The sequence below is a fragment of the Maniola jurtina genome, chromosome 16 (assembly GCF_905333055.1).
Source record: "Maniola jurtina chromosome 16, ilManJurt1.1, whole genome shotgun sequence".
NCBI classification, from domain to species: Eukaryota; Metazoa; Arthropoda; class Insecta; order Lepidoptera; family Nymphalidae; genus Maniola; species Maniola jurtina.
The window spans coordinates 13,661,625-13,683,472 of record NC_060044.1 but is presented as its reverse complement, the minus strand read 5'-3'; the positions used below and the strand labels follow the sequence as shown (position 1 = coordinate 13,683,472).

The 21,848-nt window shown below is 42.4% G+C and overlaps 2 protein-coding genes across 4 annotated transcripts; both read right to left on the bottom strand.

Annotated features, from left to right (window-relative positions):
• Positions 1 to 415: 415 nt before the first annotated feature.
• LOC123873070 lies at positions 416 to 14,642 on the bottom strand. 3 transcript variants are annotated; one of them, XM_045917757.1, is made up of 5 exons: positions 14,486 to 14,642; positions 8,911 to 9,022; positions 8,365 to 8,550; positions 2,930 to 3,080; positions 416 to 2,340 (listed from the first exon to the last, which is right to left on the bottom strand). In XM_045917757.1, exons 2-5 carry the CDS (start codon positions 8,989 to 8,991, stop codon positions 2,246 to 2,248), a joined length of 513 nt encoding a protein of 170 aa, XP_045773713.1. In that variant the 5' UTR covers positions 8,992 to 9,022; positions 14,486 to 14,642; the 3' UTR covers positions 416 to 2,245. The 3 variants fall into 3 exon arrangements, with proteins under 3 accessions (XP_045773713.1, XP_045773712.1, XP_045773711.1); XM_045917756.1 differs by lacking the exons at positions 8,365 to 8,550; positions 8,911 to 9,022; positions 14,486 to 14,642 and adding an exon at positions 4,163 to 4,717; XM_045917755.1 differs by lacking the exons at positions 8,365 to 8,550; positions 8,911 to 9,022; positions 14,486 to 14,642 and adding an exon at positions 3,590 to 4,148.
• Positions 14,643 to 15,541: 899 nt separating this feature from the next.
• Positions 15,542 to 20,672, bottom strand: LOC123873071. Its single transcript, XM_045917758.1, has 5 exons — positions 20,244 to 20,672; positions 19,943 to 20,140; positions 17,594 to 17,761; positions 16,901 to 17,060; positions 15,542 to 16,402 (listed from the first exon to the last, which is right to left on the bottom strand). The coding sequence occupies exons 2-5, from the start codon at positions 20,021 to 20,023 to the stop codon at positions 16,272 to 16,274; spliced, it is 540 nt and encodes a 179-aa protein (XP_045773714.1). The 5' UTR covers positions 20,024 to 20,140; positions 20,244 to 20,672; the 3' UTR covers positions 15,542 to 16,271.
• Positions 20,673 to 21,848: the final 1,176 nt, after the last annotated feature.

The window sequence follows — 21,848 nt, the reverse complement described above, 5'->3', positions numbered from 1 at the left end:
TCTTAAATATACTATTTTAATATTAAACAACAACAAATATAATAGACATCGAACGCTGAATTTCTTAATGTATAACCATTATTTAAATTTTGGCTTTAAAATATCAAATATTTTATTCAATTCATAAATATCATTTATTTCATTTTATTTTCATTCAGCTGCCTAAGGCATCATTATATAACAACAAAATAAGGGTCAAAATCCAAGTTACAAAGCCTGCCAAGGCCAAACTAGAAATTGCAAGTATTTTTAGTGTTCCATATTTTTTTAAACAAAATTATTAACAATAATAGATAGAGTCTGTCAAATGAATTACCATATTTATAAATTATAATTTCTATATACTTATTTTTTATTGATTCTATTATTAACATAGATAGGTAATCAATAAATATGTGGCAGTAATGGCTGAATAAGGCCAATATCTCACTACGACACTATTGCGGCGCCACTGGTCGCGCCACCGGCTGTCTTGAGCTACCAAACTAGAAACACCAGAGCAGACACCACGGTCGTCAGTTTCAAAATGGACGTCGAAGGACATTTGGCAATGACATTACCAAAGAACATGTTATCCTACTTTCCAACCAAAGACAATCAGTCATACTTCAATAAGAATATTTTTTTTTTGTTTTTCTCATTACTGTACAACTTACTGGTGCAAATACAAAAATGAGTAAAAGATAATAATAATCAATCACCTGACATCAACAGTGTGCACTTGAATGACATCGTCAAGCTCGAGCAATGTGCGGGAGGGGCGTCAGGTAGTTGAGTGAATGAGACACCAAATAGCTCTATTCATATTAGTGGTTGCGCCACCCAACCCCGGTCGTCACCACCAAATTGGTTGCACAACCAAGCGGACACCAGGTGAAGTACCCTCCATAGTTAATACATTTTGTTGATTGCGCCACTCCTGGCGTCTTAGTGAGATAGTGCCCTAATTGTATATTATTTCGATAATACTGTTTTATGTTCTAATAGTAAACTATGGTTGTTTTAATGGCATATAAAAACATACTTATGGTCAAATTATGAATAACGTCTTTTCTGAATAGAAAGATGAATTTAAAACAGATTAAAGTATGTACCTACTGAATAACATCTTATGATTTTGCCCCTTTGCCATTTACAGCAAATTGTCAAAAGCAACCACTTATTATTTAAGCTCTTTAGTATTGAGAGATGTTTTATGACTATAACTTAATTAAATATTCGTATAAAATATCCAACCTAATACACAATATTATCAAAAAGAAATCAAAAAATTAAGTAAAACTCAATCTGTTTTACCATTTGTAAAACGGATTTCTATTGCCGCTATAACAACATAATATTGTGTTGTAATAGACATTTCAAAATAGCCGCATTTCAAATTATTGTAATGTTATTTCTTGTACGATGGCACGGAACCATTTGTGTGCGAGTCCGACTCGCACTTGACCGATTTAACTTATACATGTATCACTAGATTTCTTATAAAACTTGAGATTGACTTGTAACATTTTGGTGTAATGTATCGAGTTTTTATAATTTCTATATTGCGAATATGGGTAAACAGTAGAGATATTACCAAAACAAAAAGGATAAAGCCAAATTCTGCCTATTAGCATGCAATATGCTATGATGATACATTACAAACACACTATACAAGTCAATCTCCAGCTTAAGATTGTTCTTGGGAAATAAATGAGTTCCTTAACTAACCAGTCAGAGAAAAGATAAATCCTGTCTTTTAAAATAATTTCCTCTTTTGCGCATGCGCCTTGTGGTTTTCAGTATACAGATTTCAACGTTATGTCAAAGGACATAAAGCTGATTTTATTTATCAAAGACTCCCTACTCCCTTTTGTACTGTAGCGATGGGCGATTGTTGGAACAAAGAAACAATCGAATAAATGAAACAATCGAACAATTAAACAATCGATTGCAGATTTGTTCGTCTTCACAAAACACGATTGTTAAGTCTAGAATGCGAAGCGCACGGTGTGGTACGAATAAATCAAAAATCTTAATCAATTGCGCAATTTTATTCGATTTTCTATTCATTCGTCCCAAACTCGCTTGCTATATAACAATCGAATATGAAAACAGTCAATTGTTTTTCGATTGTTATTGAATTACAATTGAATTGATTGTTATTGTGGTGTACAATAAAAGTATATTCATTCATTAACAACAATCGAATAGTTCGATTGTTATTCGAATGAATCGCCCGTCGCTATATCGTAGTGCCTTCAAATTAGTAGTCGGTCTTGTTGGCTGCTTCCATGTCCTCGGAGCTCTTCAGCAGCATGTAGTAGCTGTTCACGCAAAGGATGCAGTACGCGAGGATACCTGCAATATGGGGAACGTTGCCTTATACATCTGTACCCTCAGTATAACATTTTACTTCTCACCAAATTTAATAGTTATCGAGAGTCGAAACAAAATAACGTCAAAGTAAAATGGATCTAAAGATTCATGATTTAAAGTAAAAAATTCAGTATCATTGATTTTAATTTTGCAACGTTTCCGCTTGGAGCGCCGGCTGTAAATATATGTACAAACTTGAGCTTTAAAACAAGGCAGTTAGGGGCCATTTTACTTTAACGCTAAAGTGTTTCAACTCTCAATTACTATCAACGTGGAAAAGTCTAGTTTAACTCAAAACGTATGGCTCCCATCATCATCAACCGCCCATCACCGACTCAGCTCACTACTGAGCACGGGTGTCCTCTCAGAATGAGAAGGGTTTGGCCATAGTCCAGCAAGTACAGTATGGATTTATTCAAGGGGCGGACCAACAAATTCCTGAAAGGCCGGGCGCACATTGGTGGTTCCTCTGGTACTGCAATTGTTCATGGGCGGCGGTAATCACATCAGGTGATTCGCCTGCTCGTTTGCTCCCTATTTTTTTTAAAGTCCAGATTAACAGATAACTCACCGAAGAACACGATCCCCTGCAGGAAGGCCAGGAATATGTCGGAGCCGGTGGCCGTGAAGCCGAAGGTCATGGAGACGAGCACGTACAGCAGCGAGGCCGCGTACAGCACGATCATCACCCACACCCACGTGCGCAGCCCGGCCGCGCTCCTCTGGGGAAAACACAAGTGTAAATTAATAGAATGTGGGGAGTATGGGGACTTGAACCATGCATGCACTCTGAATGAACAATCTGCCTGTCTTGCTCATCTCGAATCATTGCACATTCCATTTCCTACATCTATATATAATGTTCATTATATACAAATTCTTTTAATGTTTACAAAGTTCTATCTTTGTTCCTAGAAAAAAAATGATATCAAGATATAGTTTATGCGTAATTATATTACGAGTAGTAATTGAAGGGGTTTTGTTAAACCCATACCCCTTTGGTTTCAACATGGCATCGTATCGGAACGCTAAATCGCTTGGCGACATGGCTTTGCCGGTAGGGTGGTAACTAGCCACGGCCGGAGCCTACTACCAGACCAAACCAGAAATTTAGAAATTATAAATTTCCAACCCCCTGCCGGAAATCGAACCCGGGACCGTTGTACCAGAGAGGTCGTCAAACATTTGCGAGGAAACAATAAACAAATGAGATCAAGAGGCACTATCTCACCTTGTAGGTAGCGAAGAGCAGCGTGGCGGCCAGCAGCACATGCACCACGGAGATGATGGCCACCACCACGGTGATGGTGTACCACGTGCTGTACAGGTGGTCCTCGCCGTCCTCCACCGTGCCGGCGTAGCCGCGCGCGCCCTCCGCGAACACCGAGCATACTATCATCATGATTAGAGACACTAACTCACCTTGTAGGTAGCGAAGAGCAGCGTGGCGGCCAGCAGCACATGCACCACGGAGATGATGGCCACCACCACGGTGATGGTGTACCACGTGCTGTACAGGTGGTCCTCGCCGTCCTCCACCGTGCCGGCGTAGCCGCGCGCGCCCTCCGCGAACACCGAGCATACTATCATCATGATTAGAGACACTAACTCACCTTGTAGGTAGCGAAGAGCAGCGTGGCGGCCAGCAGCACATGCACCACGGAGATGATGGCCACCACCACGGTGATGGTGTACCACGTGCTGTACAGGTGGTCCTCGCCGTCCTCCACCGTGCCGGCGTAGCCGCGCGCGCCCTCCGCGAACACCGAGCATACTATCATCATGATTAGAGACACTAACTCACCTTGTAGGTAGCGAAGAGCAGCGTGGCGGCCAGCAGCACATGCACCACGGAGATGATGGCCACCACCACGGTGATGGTGTACCACGTGCTGTACAGGTGGTCCTCGCCGTCCTCCACCGTGCCGGCGTAGCCGCGCGCGCCCTCCGCGAACACCGAGCATACTATCATCATGATTAGAGACACTAACTCACCTTGTAGGTAGCGAAGAGCAGCGTGGCGGCCAGCAGCACATGCACCACGGAGATGATGGCCACCACCACGGTGATGGTGTACCACGTGCTGTACAGGTGGTCCTCGCCGTCCTCCACCGTGCCGGCGTAGCCGCGCGCGCCCTCCGCGAACACCGAGCATACTATCATCATGATTAGAGACACTAACTCACCTTGTAGGTAGCGAAGAGCAGCGTGGCGGCCAGCAGCACATGCACCACGGAGATGATGGCCACCACCACGGTGATGGTGTACCACGTGCTGTACAGGTGGTCCTCGCCGTCCTCCACCGTGCCGGCGTAGCCGCGCGCGCCCTCCGCGAACACCGAGTATACTATCATCATGATTAGAGACACTAACTCACCTTGTAGGTAGCGAAGAGCAGCGTGGCGGCCAGCAGCACATGCACCACGGAGATGATGGCCACCACCACGGTGATGGTGTACCACGTGCTGTACAGGTGGTCCTCGCCGTCCTCCACCGTGCCGGCGTAGCCGCGCGCGCCCTCCGCGAACACCGAGCATACTATCATCATGATTAGAGACACTAACTCACCTTGTAGGTAGCGAAGAGCAGCGTGGCGGCCAGCAGCACATGCACCACGGAGATGATGGCCACCACCACGGTGATGGTGTACCACGTGCTGTACAGGTGGTCCTCGCCGTCCTCCACCGTGCCGGCGTAGCCGCGCGCGCCCTCCGCGAACACCGAGCATACTATCATCATGATTAGAGACACTAACTCACCTTGTAGGTAGCGAAGAGCAGCGTGGCGGCCAGCAGCACATGCACCACGGAGATGATGGCCACCACCACGGTGATGGTGTACCACGTGCTGTACAGGTGGTCCTCGCCGTCCTCCACCGTGCCGGCGTAGCCGCGCGCGCCCTCCGCGAACACCGAGCATACTATCATCATGATTAGAGACACTAACTCACCTTGTAGGTAGCGAAGAGCAGCGTGGCGGCCAGCAGCACATGCACCACGGAGATGATGGCCACCACCACGGTGATGGTGTACCACGTGCTGTACAGGTGGTCCTCGCCGTCCTCCACCGTGCCGGCGTAGCCGCGCGCGCCCTCCGCGAACACCGAGCATACTATCATCATGATTAGAGACACTAACTCACCTTGTAGGTAGCGAAGAGCAGCGTGGCGGCCAGCAGCACATGCACCACGGAGATGATGGCCACCACCACGGTGATGGTGTACCACGTGCTGTACAGGTGGTCCTCGCCGTCCTCCACCGTGCCGGCGTAGCCGCGCGCGCCCTCCGCGAACACCGAGCATACTATCATCATGATTAGAGACACTAACTCACCTTGTAGGTAGCGAAGAGCAGCGTGGCGGCCAGCAGCACATGCACCACGGAGATGATGGCCACCACCACGGTGATGGTGTACCACGTGCTGTACAGGTGGTCCTCGCCGTCCTCCACCGTGCCGGCGTAGCCGCGCGCGCCCTCCGCGAACACCGAGCATACTATCATCATGATTAGAGACACTAACTCACCTTGTAGGTAGCGAAGAGCAGCGTGGCGGCCAGCAGCACATGCACCACGGAGATGATGGCCACCACCACGGTGATGGTGTACCACGTGCTGTACAGGTGGTCCTCGCCGTCCTCCACCGTGCCGGCGTAGCCGCGCGCGCCCTCCGCGAACACCGAGCATACTATCATCATGATTAGAGACACTAACTCACCTTGTAGGTAGCGAAGAGCAGCGTGGCGGCCAGCAGCACATGCACCACGGAGATGATGGCCACCACCACGGTGATGGTGTACCACGTGCTGTACAGGTGGTCCTCGCCGTCCTCCACCGTGCCGGCGTAGCCGCGCGCGCCCTCCGCGAACACCGAGCATACTATCATCATGATTAGAGACACTAACTCACCTTGTAGGTAGCGAAGAGCAGCGTGGCGGCCAGCAGCACATGCACCACGGAGATGATGGCCACCACCACGGTGATGGTGTACCACGTGCTGTACAGGTGGTCCTCGCCGTCCTCCACCGTGCCGGCGTAGCCGCGCGCGCCCTCCGCGAACACCGAGCATACTATCATCATGATTAGAGACACTAACTCACCTTGTAGGTAGCGAAGAGCAGCGTGGCGGCCAGCAGCACATGCACCACGGAGATGATGGCCACCACCACGGTGATGGTGTACCACGTGCTGTACAGGTGGTCCTCGCCGTCCTCCACCGTGCCGGCGTAGCCGCGCGCGCCCTCCGCGAACACCGAGCATACTATCATCATGATTAGAGACACTAACTCACCTTGTAGGTAGCGAAGAGCAGCGTGGCGGCCAGCAGCACATGCACCACGGAGATGATGGCCACCACCACGGTGATGGTGTACCACGTGCTGTACAGGTGGTCCTCGCCGTCCTCCACCGTGCCGGCGTAGCCGCGCGCGCCCTCCGCGAACACCGAGCATACTATCATCATGATTAGAGACACTAACTCACCTTGTAGGTAGCGAAGAGCAGCGTGGCGGCCAGCAGCACATGCACCACGGAGATGATGGCCACCACCACGGTGATGGTGTACCACGTGCTGTACAGGTGGTCCTCGCCGTCCTCCACCGTGCCGGCGTAGCCGCGCGCGCCCTCCGCGAACACCGAGCATACTATCATCATGATTAGAGACACTAACTCACCTTGTAGGTAGCGAAGAGCAGCGTGGCGGCCAGCAGCACATGCACCACGGAGATGATGGCCACCACCACGGTGATGGTGTACCACGTGCTGTACAGGTGGTCCTCGCCGTCCTCCACCGTGCCGGCGTAGCCGCGCGCGCCCTCCGCGAACACCGAGCATACTATCATCATGATTAGAGACACTAACTCACCTTGTAGGTAGCGAAGAGCAGCGTGGCGGCCAGCAGCACATGCACCACGGAGATGATGGCCACCACCACGGTGATGGTGTACCACGTGCTGTACAGGTGGTCCTCGCCGTCCTCCACCGTGCCGGCGTAGCCGCGCGCGCCCTCCGCGAACACCGAGCATACTATCATCATGATTAGAGACACTAACTCACCTTGTAGGTAGCGAAGAGCAGCGTGGCGGCCAGCAGCACATGCACCACGGAGATGATGGCCACCACCACGGTGATGGTGTACCACGTGCTGTACAGGTGGTCCTCGCCGTCCTCCACCGTGCCGGCGTAGCCGCGCGCGCCCTCCGCGAACACCGAGCATACTATCATCATGATTAGAGACACTAACTCACCTTGTAGGTAGCGAAGAGCAGCGTGGCGGCCAGCAGCACATGCACCACGGAGATGATGGCCACCACCACGGTGATGGTGTACCACGTGCTGTACAGGTGGTCCTCGCCGTCCTCCACCGTGCCGGCGTAGCCGCGCGCGCCCTCCGCGAACACCGAGCATACTATCATCATGATTAGAGACACTAACTCACCTTGTAGGTAGCGAAGAGCAGCGTGGCGGCCAGCAGCACATGCACCACGGAGATGATGGCCACCACCACGGTGATGGTGTACCACGTGCTGTACAGGTGGTCCTCGCCGTCCTCCACCGTGCCGGCGTAGCCGCGCGCGCCCTCCGCGAACACCGAGCATACTATCATCATGATTAGAGACACTAACTCACCTTGTAGGTAGCGAAGAGCAGCGTGGCGGCCAGCAGCACATGCACCACGGAGATGATGGCCACCACCACGGTGATGGTGTACCACGTGCTGTACAGGTGGTCCTCGCCGTCCTCCACCGTGCCGGCGTAGCCGCGCGCGCCCTCCGCGAACACCGAGCATACTATCATCATGATTAGAGACACTAACTCACCTTGTAGGTAGCGAAGAGCAGCGTGGCGGCCAGCAGCACATGCACCACGGAGATGATGGCCACCACCACGGTGATGGTGTACCACGTGCTGTACAGGTGGTCCTCGCCGTCCTCCACCGTGCCGGCGTAGCCGCGCGCGCCCTCCGCGAACACCGAGCATACTATCATCATGATTAGAGACACTAACTCACCTTGTAGGTAGCGAAGAGCAGCGTGGCGGCCAGCAGCACATGCACCACGGAGATGATGGCCACCACCACGGTGATGGTGTACCACGTGCTGTACAGGTGGTCCTCGCCGTCCTCCACCGTGCCGGCGTAGCCGCGCGCGCCCTCCGCGAACACCGAGCATACTATCATCATGATTAGAGACACTAGCTGGAAAGGAGATGGTTCCTAATTAGTTTTTTACTTATAGAAATAAGCTTTTCATAAACAAATTTACAATACCCATACCCTTTCTCCTGGGAGGAAAACCTTTTTTCCTATATGTGAGACTATAATATGTACGTATATTGACCAGTCGAAAACGATAGATTGTTTTCCGATTGTTCTGTTGTTATTCGATTGTTTAATTGTTATTCGATTGTTATTGAATAATAACAACAATCGAGTAATTCGATTGTTATTCGAATGAATCACCCATCGCTAGAGAAAACCCCTATATTATGTGATAAATTGAAAGTGGTCAAGACTCTCAGCAAGAGGAATGCGATGCTGAGGAAGTAAATATCTTACCAAATGAGCAAACCCAATGATCTTGGTTCCGGCTTCGAGGCCGAAGCACCAGCAGAAAGAAGTGATGTGTGGCACTCCCATTTTACTGGCACTTGTAACTCTTGCCCGCTCTCTGAAAAGGCAAAAAAAACTTATCAAAGTTTTATACACACCAAAATCACAACCTACATAATATTATATCAAACATATCACTACCCATATATTATTATATAAATGCGAAAATGTGTTTGTTTGCTGGTTTATCTTCTATCATGCAGCAACAGAGCAACAGATTGAATTGATTTTGAATAGGTACCTGGAGAGTGAAATGGAATACTTTATACCTATATTTTTTTAACACTAAATGAATAAACTTTGTTAACCAACTCAATAGTGTCCGTTTGCATTGCACTGATATATTAAGTACTCTGGTTCACACGTTGTGTTTAAATATGGAACGTGTTGGAGCCAGGACAAGTTTCTTGATTGCAGGACAAAAGAATCAAAAGCGCAACTTTTTGCCGACCACAGACTGGCACTGTTATAAATACCTGGAGTCTTAAGTTTCAAACTTATAGCGGGTGTAGATATTTGAGACAGTATTTAAAGTGATAACTAGGACTGATACACCACAATTTGATCTTGCTGAATATTGTCTAGAAAATTATTTACTTTAGCTCAAAGAAATAAAGTAAACCTACAAAGCAAAAAGTTCTACCCAAGGTCTAAGTTCAGAAGAATCGAAAGTTTTAGGTTTTTTTATTCATTATAGGGTCTATAGGGAAGCTTGAACATAATCATACCTGATGGAAAGTAACGATGTGGCCTAAGGTGGGACGCGTTTACCTAGAAGATGCCTATTCACTCCTGTTTTAAAGATACCCGGATTGTAATTAAAACATAGATCGCGGAAGAGTATTGCTAACCTCAGCCATGCGTATGAGAAATAATGATGCAAAACTTTTTGTGCGTGTAGATCTGGTAATATCAATTTACAGCAAAAAAAATTAACGGTGATGCGTTGATGATGATGACGATGAAGTACTTAAAGTATGATGATGTATTGTACTGTATGTTTCTATAAAATGAATACATTAAATTTAAAAAAAAATAAGCGTTAATGTCGTGAATCTTATAACTTGTACCACATATTTATTCACTGTTCCTTTAAAAACTTGCCAGTCAAGGCCACTGCTCCTCTTTATTAATTGTTAATTGTTGCTCTGGATGGATGGCTACACATGTACAGGATGTTTCAAGCATCATTTTTTAAATCTTTTTTTAGTAAGGACTAGTGCAATTATTTTTATGACTTGTAATGAACTAGTTTTAAAATCATGCAAAAAGACCAATGCAGTTGAAGCCCTTATTACGTGTTAAAGTCAATAAAAGCATAATATAATATGTTTTGTAAAAGGAATACATATTTGAAAACAGCAACTGCCTAGTTTCTTGCTGTTTCTTCTTGGTAGGACGAGCATTCCGATTTAGTGGTAGAGTCTTAGGAATCGGCAGGAAAAGCACTAATAAGTTTATTTAAATAAATATCTTTCTATTTCTACACTCCATTTTTTAAACTTTAAGGTTGATTTATTAAGTAACAAGTAACAACTAACACATAAATATTTGATTGAAAATAAATCTTGAACGCCTTGAACGAAACAAAATATTAACTGAATAAGGTTCTTAAATTATGTCATCAAATACATACAAACTTACATCTTTTATCATATTATATAACTACTTAATTAAATGTATTTTCAATCTAAGCACTTTCTTAATTAAAGTAAACAATAGATTTGTGTCTATTTGGATGTCACAAACCAACGACAAACCAATATTCAGTATAATAAATTAAGAAAAAATCCTGACTCACTAACTGTCTGAGTCATCAACGTCCATCTCTTGGACCTAGAAAGCGTCACAGAAGTTCCTTTTATATTGTAGACAAGGAGCTGGATTTTTAGAAAATCTCACAGGATATGGATAAAGAGGATTTATATTTTCACTTTATGACCAAAGTTAAAGGAGATCATTCTGGCTTCATACATTTTTGGGCCTTTTCTGAAAGTGCCGGCCAACGAAAAAAAATGGTACGGATCGTTAGAACTAGCCATTTGGAGTAATAGTTAATATGGCAGAAAAGTTGTAGGATTGCTCTGAACCAAGTTATACAAGGTCGAAGATTCGTCATTTTCATACATTTTATTGATTTCTAAAAGTGCTGGGAAACATAAAATAATGTTAGATATTGCTAGAACTAATGATTTGAAGCAATTGTCATTATGAACCGAAGGCTGTGGGGCCATTATATGTCGTGTTATACAAGTTATACAAAAAATGAATATACTTTGTATAATTAATTGCAACCGATTTTATGATTTTGTTACTGTTCTGATTGTTTTATACGAATTTGAATACGCGTACAATTATTTTGACTCCCACGAAGTGCTGGATCAGCTGCAATGTGGACTAAATTCGTTTATACATACCTGGATTGTATGCGGCTTTGTAATACTAGGTGATCTCATCCAGCCATCTCCCAAACTTCTACCACTGGGATATCTCCGGCGAGCTCTGTGATGAATGCACCATTTGGTTATAAGTACTGTTCACCATAGTAACTACGGACTTGCTTCAGTCGATAGCTGCCCAAAGCAACCTGCGTCGATTCTTCTGTGAATCCAGGAAAGTCATTGAACGGAGGATGCTGGCTTCCATAGCCTGGAAAAAAGCTCTCCTTCTATTATAATTACATATTGTTTGTGATAACAAGTTCTGCTGAACTGTTTTGCTCATTGACCGTTCATGGATTACGTCAAGAAAATCACGTGCATGCACGTTGTTGTCTATCAGAACATGATAGCCGTTCAGCAATGCTGACAAAATCCTGAAATAATCGATCATGTTACTTAATGTCCGGTTACAAATCCTGAATAACCCTGAGTAAATAAAAATCTCTTCCAAAACGGTCGTTAATCATTTACATTATCCAGCAGCAAATGGTAAAAAGTCTAGATTTATTGGCTTGGTCAGTAGTTAGCTGGGTATTTACTGATGTTTTGTTACTGGCATTTGTGCCACATAATCGCACTCCTCAAGAAAGAAAGATTACCTCAAGATTGTTTATGGTATCTCTAAAACCATGGACTAAGATAAAAATCCAGTAAAAATCTTCTATATCATTTAGTTATCATTTATGAAGATGAATGAATTTAAAATCTGGGCATTGGAAGTTGCTGCAGCGTGTAGATTATTGTTCCATCGCAACAAATATAAAGGCTTTTAGTGGTTTCGGAACTTGTGGTTAGGGTATGATTTTCACTGAAAAAAAGTAATTAGTGCTTTTCTGAAGATATACATACATTGTACATGCCTGTATCTGTCTGTACATGCCCTTTATAGATAGCCTTTCTTTCTTGAGGCATGCGGTTATGTGACACAAATGCTAGAAACAAAACATTTAAATGAAACCCAGCTAATTACTGACCAAACCAATAAATCTAAGCTTGTTACCATTTGCCGCTGGATGGTGGAAGTGATGAACAATTGCTTTAAAAGAGATTTTCGTTTGCTCAGGATTGGTCAGAGTGACCGGGCATTAAGTAACGTGATCGATTATTTCAGGATCGCGGTAACATCGCTAAACAGCCATCATGTTCTGATAGACAATAACGTGTACTACAGACGTGATTTCCTTGACAAAATCCATGAACTGGTCAATGCGCAAAACAGTTTAGCAGAACTTGTTATCACACACAATAATTATAATAGAAGAAGAGCTCATTTCCAGGCTATGGAAGTCGACATCCTCCGTTAAATGACTTTCCTAGATTCACAGAAGAATCGACGCAGGTTGCTTTGGGCAGCTATCGACTGAAGCAAGCTCGTAGTTACTATGGTGAACAGTACTTAAAACCAAATGGTGCATTCATCACAGAGCTCGCCGGAGGTGGCAGAAGTTTGGGAGATGGCTGGATGAGATCACCTAGTATTACAAGGCCGCATACAATCCAGGTATGTATAAACGAATTTAGTCCACATTGCAGCTGATCCAGCACTTCGTGGGAGTCAAAATAATTGTACGTGTATTCAAATTCGTATAAAACAATCAGAACAGTAACAAAATCATAAGATCGGTTACAATTAATTATACAAAGTATATTCATTTTTTGTATAACTTGTATAACACGACATATAATGGCCCCACAGCCTTCGGGTCATAATGACAATTGCTTCAAATCATTAGTTCTAGCAATATCTAACATTATTTTATGTTTCCCAGCACTTTTAGAAATCAATAAAATGTATGAAAATGATGAATCTTCGACCTTGTATAACTTGGTTCAGAGCAATCCTACAACTTTTCTGCCATATTAACTATTACTCCAAATGGCTAGTTCTAACGATCCGTACCATTTTTTTTCGTTGGCCGGCACTTTCAGAAAAGGCCCAAAAATAATGATCTCCTTTGACCTAGCAAAGCCAGGCAGATCAACTAGTCTCTTAACTAAATTAATTTACTAGGGCTTAGGTACGTATGTTATGTACTCTTAGGCTGAAATCTATAGTGTACGTTGACTTTGCTCAGACTTAAGAGGGCTCTCTCCGTCACACGTTTCATACAATCATAGTTCCAATTTCATTTGAATATTAAGCAACCAAAGTCCATGAAATTTTGCAGACATGTTCTAGAAACTAATATCTATGTTTGTGGTTTTCCAGATTTACAATTTTCAGAAGTTTCAATTTCAAAGTTACGCGGTTTTAAAAATTTACATACGAATCTCTGAGCCCCTGTAATTTTAAAACTACATATTTTTACAAAAATCTAAAATGCCACAGGCACAGATATTAGTTTTTAGAATATGTCTGCAAAATTTCATGGACTTTGGTTGCTTAATATTCAAATGAAATTGGAACTACGATTGTATCAAGTGAGTGACGGAGAGAGCCCTGTTAAGTTTCATTTAAAACGAGATAGGTTTATGCCAGAGATATAACACTGTCTCATTTTAAATGTATCTTAAATCTGAGCAAAATCAAAGTGCACGCTATAGATCTCAGCCTTAGTATGCCATTCTCCAGCAACAAATCTAAGCAAAGGTATGATGGCAATAATTAAGTTGGAAAAACATCATTGGAAAGTTAGGTATAGTAGAAACTCCCCTTAAGCTACCCGTGCGAAGCTGCTAGTTCCTAATAAGAGTTTTCTTAGATGGCCTAAGTAGACAGATAGACAAGTGGTCTTATTTAAGAGTTCCCTTTAACTCTTTAATGCTAGCAATAATAATATCTCAAATAAACTAAAGCATAGGTTGTAGTTAGTTCAATAAGTCTTGTTACAGGCAGGTAGCTAACGATTGTTAGTTTAAATAAGTAAACAAGGAACTAAGTAGGTTGGCAAGCAAGCAGACATATATGTACCACTTTCGTACATATTCTAATGCACATAAGTCTAGGTTGTAAGTAGTATAATCTATTTTAAAAGCGAATAAATTAACATTTGAAATAGTCGAAAACTGGCTGTCTTTAATATGCCAAAAAAACACATGGTTTAAACATTTACCTACTGTACTTATTATAAATTGTTTACCTTGATAAAATCCGATTTCTTATCACCGATATTGTTAAAGATAATGCTGGAACTTGTAACAACACCAGGTCACTTTATTTTTTAATGTAAAAGTAAAATCTCACACCCACGCTTTCGATTAACTAAACCTAGAATATATTTTTAATTTTTACTTTCTACTCTATCTAGTTACTGCACTCTACAGTCTACACGCGAATTATAGGAGTTTCGCTTTCCGAAGCGAATACCGAATGTCAATAAAAATTAAAATAGAAAGAGGCAGTAGTTACTAATAACTATGCGAGCGAAAAGGTAAGCAATACATATAATGACGTTGACGTATTGGACTTCGCAGGATTGCTATGACGTTTGTCTGTTGCGTTCGGGTTTTCACAGCACACATTTTCCTCTCGTATGTATAGGTACCTATTATTTTATTTAGAGCCAACACTACGTAAATACCAAACAGCAAGTTATCCATAAAGTTATCACTAGGAACACGTTCTCTTATTATGATTACACTATGCATTATAATAATATTATTAACTACTGTTTGCTGAACCGGGTAAGTATATACCTACACGATCTATTTTTTTTAATTTGCCGCCAATTTTTACTAGACACCTACACGGACACCTTACATCACACTAATATTATAAAGGAGAAAGTTTGTAGGTATGTGTGTGTGTGTGTGTGTGTGTGTGTGTGTGTGTATGTTTGTTACTCCTTCACGCAAAAACTACTGGACGGATTGGGATGAAATTTAGAATGGAGATAGATTATACCCTGGATTAGCACATAGGCTACTTTTTATCCCGGAAAATCAAAGAGTTCCCACGGGAATTTCAAAAAACCCACATCCACGCGAACGAAGTCGCGGGCATCAGCTAGTTAATAATCTAGCTAGGTAACTACTGTAGTTCCTAATCTAGCTAGGTACTGTAACTAGTTCCTATTAAGATTTTTGTCCCTATTCTTTATGATTTCGTGCCTATAGTCTAGGGCCTAGGCAGTTGGTAGGTAAGTATACCATTTAGGTCTCGCTCAGTATTGAGAAATGGGTGAAATGAAAATATAAAACATTGTTTTATACTTTATTTTCTTACACTACTTTCCTATTCGATATAAATAAAAAATAAATACTGCTTTATTTTTACTAAGAAACACTTCGAGTGCTGCCATAATCAAACTTATTAAATAAATCTTAATTAACTTTTGTCTATCCGTTCGTTAGTTACGAGTAGGTTGCGTGCTATGCGTTCTTGAATAGTTTTCGTCGAGTTCGTCCGATAGTTAGGGAACTACCTACTACCTAGGTACCTATTGAAGTTCAGAAAAATGTAACTTGTGGAATGGTTTCCGACACAGTTATAACTAGGTAGGTACCTAAGGTACAAATTACAATAGAGGGCACGCGCATTTTATTACAATTATTTACAACTATGGTGGACATCAGGTATACTTTAACTTCACAATTGGCGCGAAAAGCAAACACCGAATTTAAAAGTTTGGCGCGCCCTGCGGGTCATTCGCCAACTCGTCACTAAATGACAGCCACCAAACTCATTTAACTTGACATTGGTTCGTTCTACATTGCTGAGCGATGTAAAAGTAACATTTCGTAGCAAACCTTCAAAGGATTAATGTCATGAGCTTGGTGGCTACCATTTAGGTCCGCCAGTAGGTGAACCATGAAGTAGTGCGCAATAAGGCCAGGTCTTTGGTCCGCCACAGTAGATACACCATGAAGTAGTATGCTATAAGGAGCGGCCCTCAGTTCGTCACAGTAGGTGCACCATGAAGCATGCTATAAGGCCAGGTCCTTGGTCCGCACGGGCTGGTACACGCGGCCGGAGCGCTGGAAGCGGCGCTCGTCGTCCTCGTACATCATCTGCTTGTGCCGGCTGTGCACCACCACTATGCAGTACACCGATATACCTGGAGCAGACCAATATTGTTCACCAAATGAAATAAGGTACCTTAGGTTGAAATCTATAGAGCCCACTTTGAATTTACTTAGACTTAAGTTTCAGTTAAAATGAGACTTTATCCGTGCGCTGTCTCGTTTTAACAGTGTCTTAAGTCTGAGCAAAGTCAAAGTGCGCTCTATAGATTCAGCCTTAGTCTACTTTCGTAAAGCAATTTTTTTTTTACTATCCGTCCCAGCCTCTTAATTTTTTAATGAGTTCATTCGCGTTGATTACACAAATTTGAAACCCCTATTTTACTCCCTTAGAGGTTACATTTTCAAAAATCCTTTCTTAGCGGATGTCTAAGTCATAATAGCTATCTGCATGATAAATTTCAGCCCGATCCAGTAGTTTGAGCTGTGCGTTGATAGATCAGTCAGTCAGCGTGAAGCTTGTGTGTGAAGCTAGCAGGAGGTGTCAAGCTATGCGTGTTAGCGCTTGAATAGCATAATAGGTGAGTACTAACAAGCCCTCGTGAGATGCACAACGATGACGATGGCTTCCACCTCCAGCATCTCGCCCGAGTCCTGCAGGATGAGGCTGATGCCGGTCAGGCACATGGTGAAGAATACCGCCGTCAGGATGCCCGTCACTATCGTCCACGGCAGCGTGAGAGATGCGAGCTTCTGGAACATTGGAATTTTAGAGGTTACGAGTAGTAGTTATAATACTGATGAATTTCTGAAGACAAACTTGCATAGAAGCAGTCGGCTGGGTATATAACTGTCCACAAGATAGTGTAATAACTTGTTACATTGATACTATTGCTCATATTGTAACATTTGTACCTTGAAAAGATTAATACCCACGTGCTACAATCTGTGTTTCTTGCTACCTCTTCCAAAGGAATCGATTGTAGTGTCTTATTCCATCTTCTGGGAGTCGTGGACAGAAGCGACTTAAAACCATGTATCTACTGTGGAGGTCCTATGTTTAGCAGTGAAAATCTAGCAGTTTAGCATATTCATATATTCAATTCCCCTAAGTGAGAGAAGATACAATATTCTGACCTTGACGAGGATCTAAGTATGTGAGCCCTCACGATGAGAAGGACACCTATATGATGGTGCCATTGCGACGATTGGGCTTAGCATTACTTGCGTGAGTAGTCTATATGTATCACTAGCCTAGCTTTCAGTAGCTCTTTATGTCATGTAACCTTGTGAGACGCAACGATGAGCAGGATGGAGCACAGCAGGGTGACTCCGCTGACAGCCGCCGCGGTGATGTACAGAGCGTATTTGTGGCCGGAGATGGTGCCATTGCGACCGATTGGTACTAGCGTCACTAGCAGCGAGTAGCCTAGCAGCTCCAGAAGAGACCACACCTGGAATTCCATAAAAATTTTGATCATTTCGCCTGTTTGAGATCACACTATATAATATTATAAAAGCGAAAGTTTGTATGTGTGTGTGTGTGTGTGTGTGTGTGTGTGTGTGTATGTTTGTTACTCCTTCACGCAAAAACTACTGGACGGATTTGGCTGAAATTTGGAATGGAGATAGATAATATCCTGAATTAGCACATAGGTTACTTTTTATCCCGGAAAATCAAAGAGTTCCCACGGGATTTCGAAAAACCTAAATCCACGCGGGCGAAGTCGCGGGCATCGGCTAGTAATATTATAGGACTCGAATGTTGATATCGAATGGCTTAGATGTAAACCTCAATAAGTCAACGGATTAGATAGCAGACTGTAAAAAGAGTACCTAGGTTGAGTTCTTGCCCAAAAAGACCCTTGTCTAGACATGTAAAGTTAAAAAAAAATAGATTAAAACAATATTTTACGGATGACTCTGTTTGTAGCTACTGCACTTGGATGAATTACAAGGTCTACTACCTACTGCATCATTACTTTTCACCAGATGGGCTGATTCGCTAACTCAGTGATTTACTGAGTGAAAGACATCACGCCTTCTGCTCTTTTGACATAATTATTTTTAATCCATCGAAAGTTCTCTACGTTAAATTATTTTTATATCGCTCAGTAAAGCAGCAATGTAGAACCAACCAATGCAATGTCACAATTAGTTTGATGGCAAAGTTCACTTAATATCACTAAGTTAGCGAATAATCCCGCAAGTGAGTTCACAGACACGACCTCAGCAATTTCAGCGAATAAAAAAATCTTACGTTCGCTTCGCCCTATTGTGACTCGATTTTCTTTCCGAAACGTAGAGATTATCCTATCAAATACTCTTTCATAGTCAACCTATACCAACTGTAGGTACCTACCTACCTACTTTAATATAAGTATATTGAATATTCGCACATGCATCAAGGCCGAGCCGAAGTCTTCTGAATCTTCAAAGTCAAACACATAAAAAAAACTTATAAATAGTTTCCTACATTAAACTGACGCTATCATGTGTTGGCTATTTTAATCTTGTTCTGCACTAGAATCATACTAGAATAGATTTATTAGCGTCATTGTAGAGCGTGCCTTGAATTTCATATGGAACATTTTTGTCTAGGTAGATAGGTATCGGACAAACATAATATTATTTTTAGAAACATCTTTAAAGCAATTTAACTTCAATGTGATCTTGAAATATTGTTTGTACCTATAGGTACCTAGGTAGATAGCTATCTAATCTTGAATTGTAGGCAGGTACCTATTTGTCGTATCTACCTACTAGTGATGTCATACTACTACTAGTGATACAGTCTAGTCATAACTCCTGAAGCGAAAAAGGCACCATGTAGGTCTACTTACCTAACGGAAATTTTAGCCATTATGACAATCATGGAGACCAGATTTGTTAGATACAGCAGATTATTATTTAGATTCGGTCGACATGAATTTCGTTTTTTCTTTTTTCTTTCTTTAAAATATTATTATCGTTCAGAGTCGAGTCGATTTTTTTCGTCTATGTTTATTTAGTTAGGAAGGTAAACATCACTATTGTGTACTTACCTAGGTACAAATTACAATACGGCAGCGTGCGCCGTGCGCGCGCGTCGTTATCGCCAGATAAACAAACAGTGGCTTCTATTCAAGGCTGTGACACGATGACGTCACTAACTCACGTATCAAATTACTTTACCTACTAAACTGTCACTATATCTGACTGCCTCACTGAGAGCCGGTCGAGCCAAAAAGTTTTTGGTAAAACGGCCGTTTAAGGGGTGTAGGTTAGATTTTGGTGAGCACTAAAACACATTTAATCGGCCGGTTATTCGATAAAAATCGGCCGTTTTAAAAGTCAGCGAACTCTACCTTTAATAGATGGCAAGAAAACTTATCTTTCAAATGACGTGAAGAAATTATCACGTTATATACTACGGATCCCTAAAAAAACAGCCTTATCAGCCTATTATCAGCAATATCATCTTTCGATAAAACGAACAATAACACAGGATCAAACATATTTTAAATTCGAGTTGTAAAAGATAGGAAATAGCTCCTAACTCTTCATGTCATAGGTGGCAGAGCCGACAATGTTAGCCATCTTTACTAGGTACCTACATCTAAATGCCTGATTATGATTAAAAAAGTTATACTCACCGTATAAATATAAGCAATGATTAAGGTCCCAGTGTGCAGACTGGCTCGAAAACAGCATTTATTTACCATAGGCACACTCATGGCTTCTATTTTAACCTCTTTGAGGTCTAAATTCCCAGAAAAAATATGCCATCAATACTGTCTAGGTACGTATAGGAACGGACCACGGCAGATAATAATATATCTATCTAGTCTAATCTGTAAAAAAAGGTCACATGGCTTATGTAAAGTAATCTTAATAGAATTTTCTTCGAAATTTTCATGATTCACTTATGAATTACTCCTGCATAAGCCTGCATACTTTTCATGACAAAAACAAATTCACTGTTCCCCAATTCATTTTTCACACAGCAGCACTTAGTATTTAGCACACGGAACTTGATTTTTACAGCAAGGAAATCTTTTTAAACGCTTCAGCGTAATTTTTTAAACTGCCTTTACGGCTCTTGATTGACGATTTTGGGCCTTTTTGAAAGTTAAACTAAACTTTTAAAACGTTTACTTTTAAAAGTTATCAGAACACATTTCACTTCAGCTTCAGATCAATTCATTTGATCTTTAACACATGAAATTTCTTTGAGAAGCCGCTATGTTTATTTATTTTGAAAATATCTAATCAAGCAAAGGTTAATCGTAAAATAGTTTTAGCGTGTGATTTGTTCGGAGTCCGCGTTATCACTAACTAGCTAACTGCAAAGTGCAAAACGAATCGCTTCTCTAATCTCTACGTTTACGATAAAACTGCAAATGAATAGGTAATAGAAGTACTTGCACCTTGCAACCTTATCAAAATGCTAAAGTAGGTCACCCACGGTTTTCAGTGATTCCTTTTTGCAGTAGCACATTTGATTAACGCGCGTCTGCGTTGCGTCTTTGGGCCGTTAGTCGCATTAGCATCGCGCGACATTAGGGATTCAGTAGTGACAAAATCGCATAGTATCGATTCACCATCGTTTCTCTACATCGTGTAAAGGAAGAACGGGGAGCGCGTCGGCGGGCGATACTAAGTAGGTACACCGATAAAGTCGACTTTATCGAGTCAGTATCGCGACAGTAAAGATGCAAAGTTACGTGGGCGAAAGTATACGATCAGCGGCAGGAATCGCGTCTTTTTGCGACTAAATCGCTGCGAAAACTCACCGTGGGTAACCTCCCTAAGAGTTGTGAGTTGTGACAAAGCGTGGAGTTCTAGCTACCTGCAATGGTTGGAAAATACTTCTACAAATTTTCAAGTTTTCGTTTCACTAATTTTTTTGTCCTAATTAATTTCTGATGTAATTTGTACAGCAAAGCGAATTGTTAGGTGCTATTAGGTACTATCCATATTATAAATGCAAAAGTGTGTTTCTTTCCTTCAATCACGTCCCAAAAAGAACTGGAGAGTGCTGAGTGACATTATTATTAATTACTAGGCTACTTTTTGTTCCGAAAAAGAACTGTCCCCACGAGAATTTTGAAAACCTAAAACCACGCGGACGAAATCGTGGGCATCGACTAGTTACATATAGCCAACGGTCTTTTTGCGTTGTTATTTTGCGTTGACCCCTTAAAAGCTCTCATACTTAATAGTTTTAGTCTTAAAAGAATTGGGGAAAAAGAAAAGGCTTATTCAACAGAAAATAATCAAAATGGAAGTTTCTGTTTTACGATCTCGGTATACCTACGTCGCCTTAAGTATTATTATGCCTTGTACTCAATGTAAACATTTGCTCTATCTTTTATTGCAGGATTTTGTTTATATTAATAAATACTGATGATGTCCGCGTAAGTTACGGTTTTTTAAAAATCCCGTGGGAACTCTTTAATTTGCCGGAATAAAAAATAATAGCCTATGCCCATCTCCAGGATACGAGCTATCTCTTACCAAAGAAATGATGCCCACAACTTTTCAAAAAATCATCCGATC

Coding starts and splice junctions, on each gene's coding strand:
- LOC123873070 (XM_045917756.1), bottom strand. CDS start 4,513: ATGCTCGGTGTTCGCGGAGGGCGCGCGCGGCTACGCCGGCACGGTGGA. Junction 3,081..4,162: donor TGCTCTTCGCTACCTACAAG/GTGAGTTAGTGT, acceptor TGTTTTCCCCAG/AGGAGCGCGGCCGGGCTGCG. Junction 2,341..2,929: donor GCAGGGGATCGTGTTCTTCG/GTGAGTTATCTG, acceptor CCCATATTGCAG/GTATCCTCGCGTACTGCATC.
- LOC123873071 (XM_045917758.1), bottom strand. CDS start 20,023: ATGAGTGTGCCTATGGTAAATAAATGCTGTTTTCGAGCCAGTCTGCAC. Junction 17,762..19,942: donor TCATTGCTTATATTTATACG/GTGAGTATAACT, acceptor ATGGAATTCCAG/GTGTGGTCTCTTCTGGAGCT. Junction 17,061..17,593: donor TCATCGTTGCGTCTCACAAG/GTTACATGACAT, acceptor CCAATGTTCCAG/AAGCTCGCATCTCTCACGCT.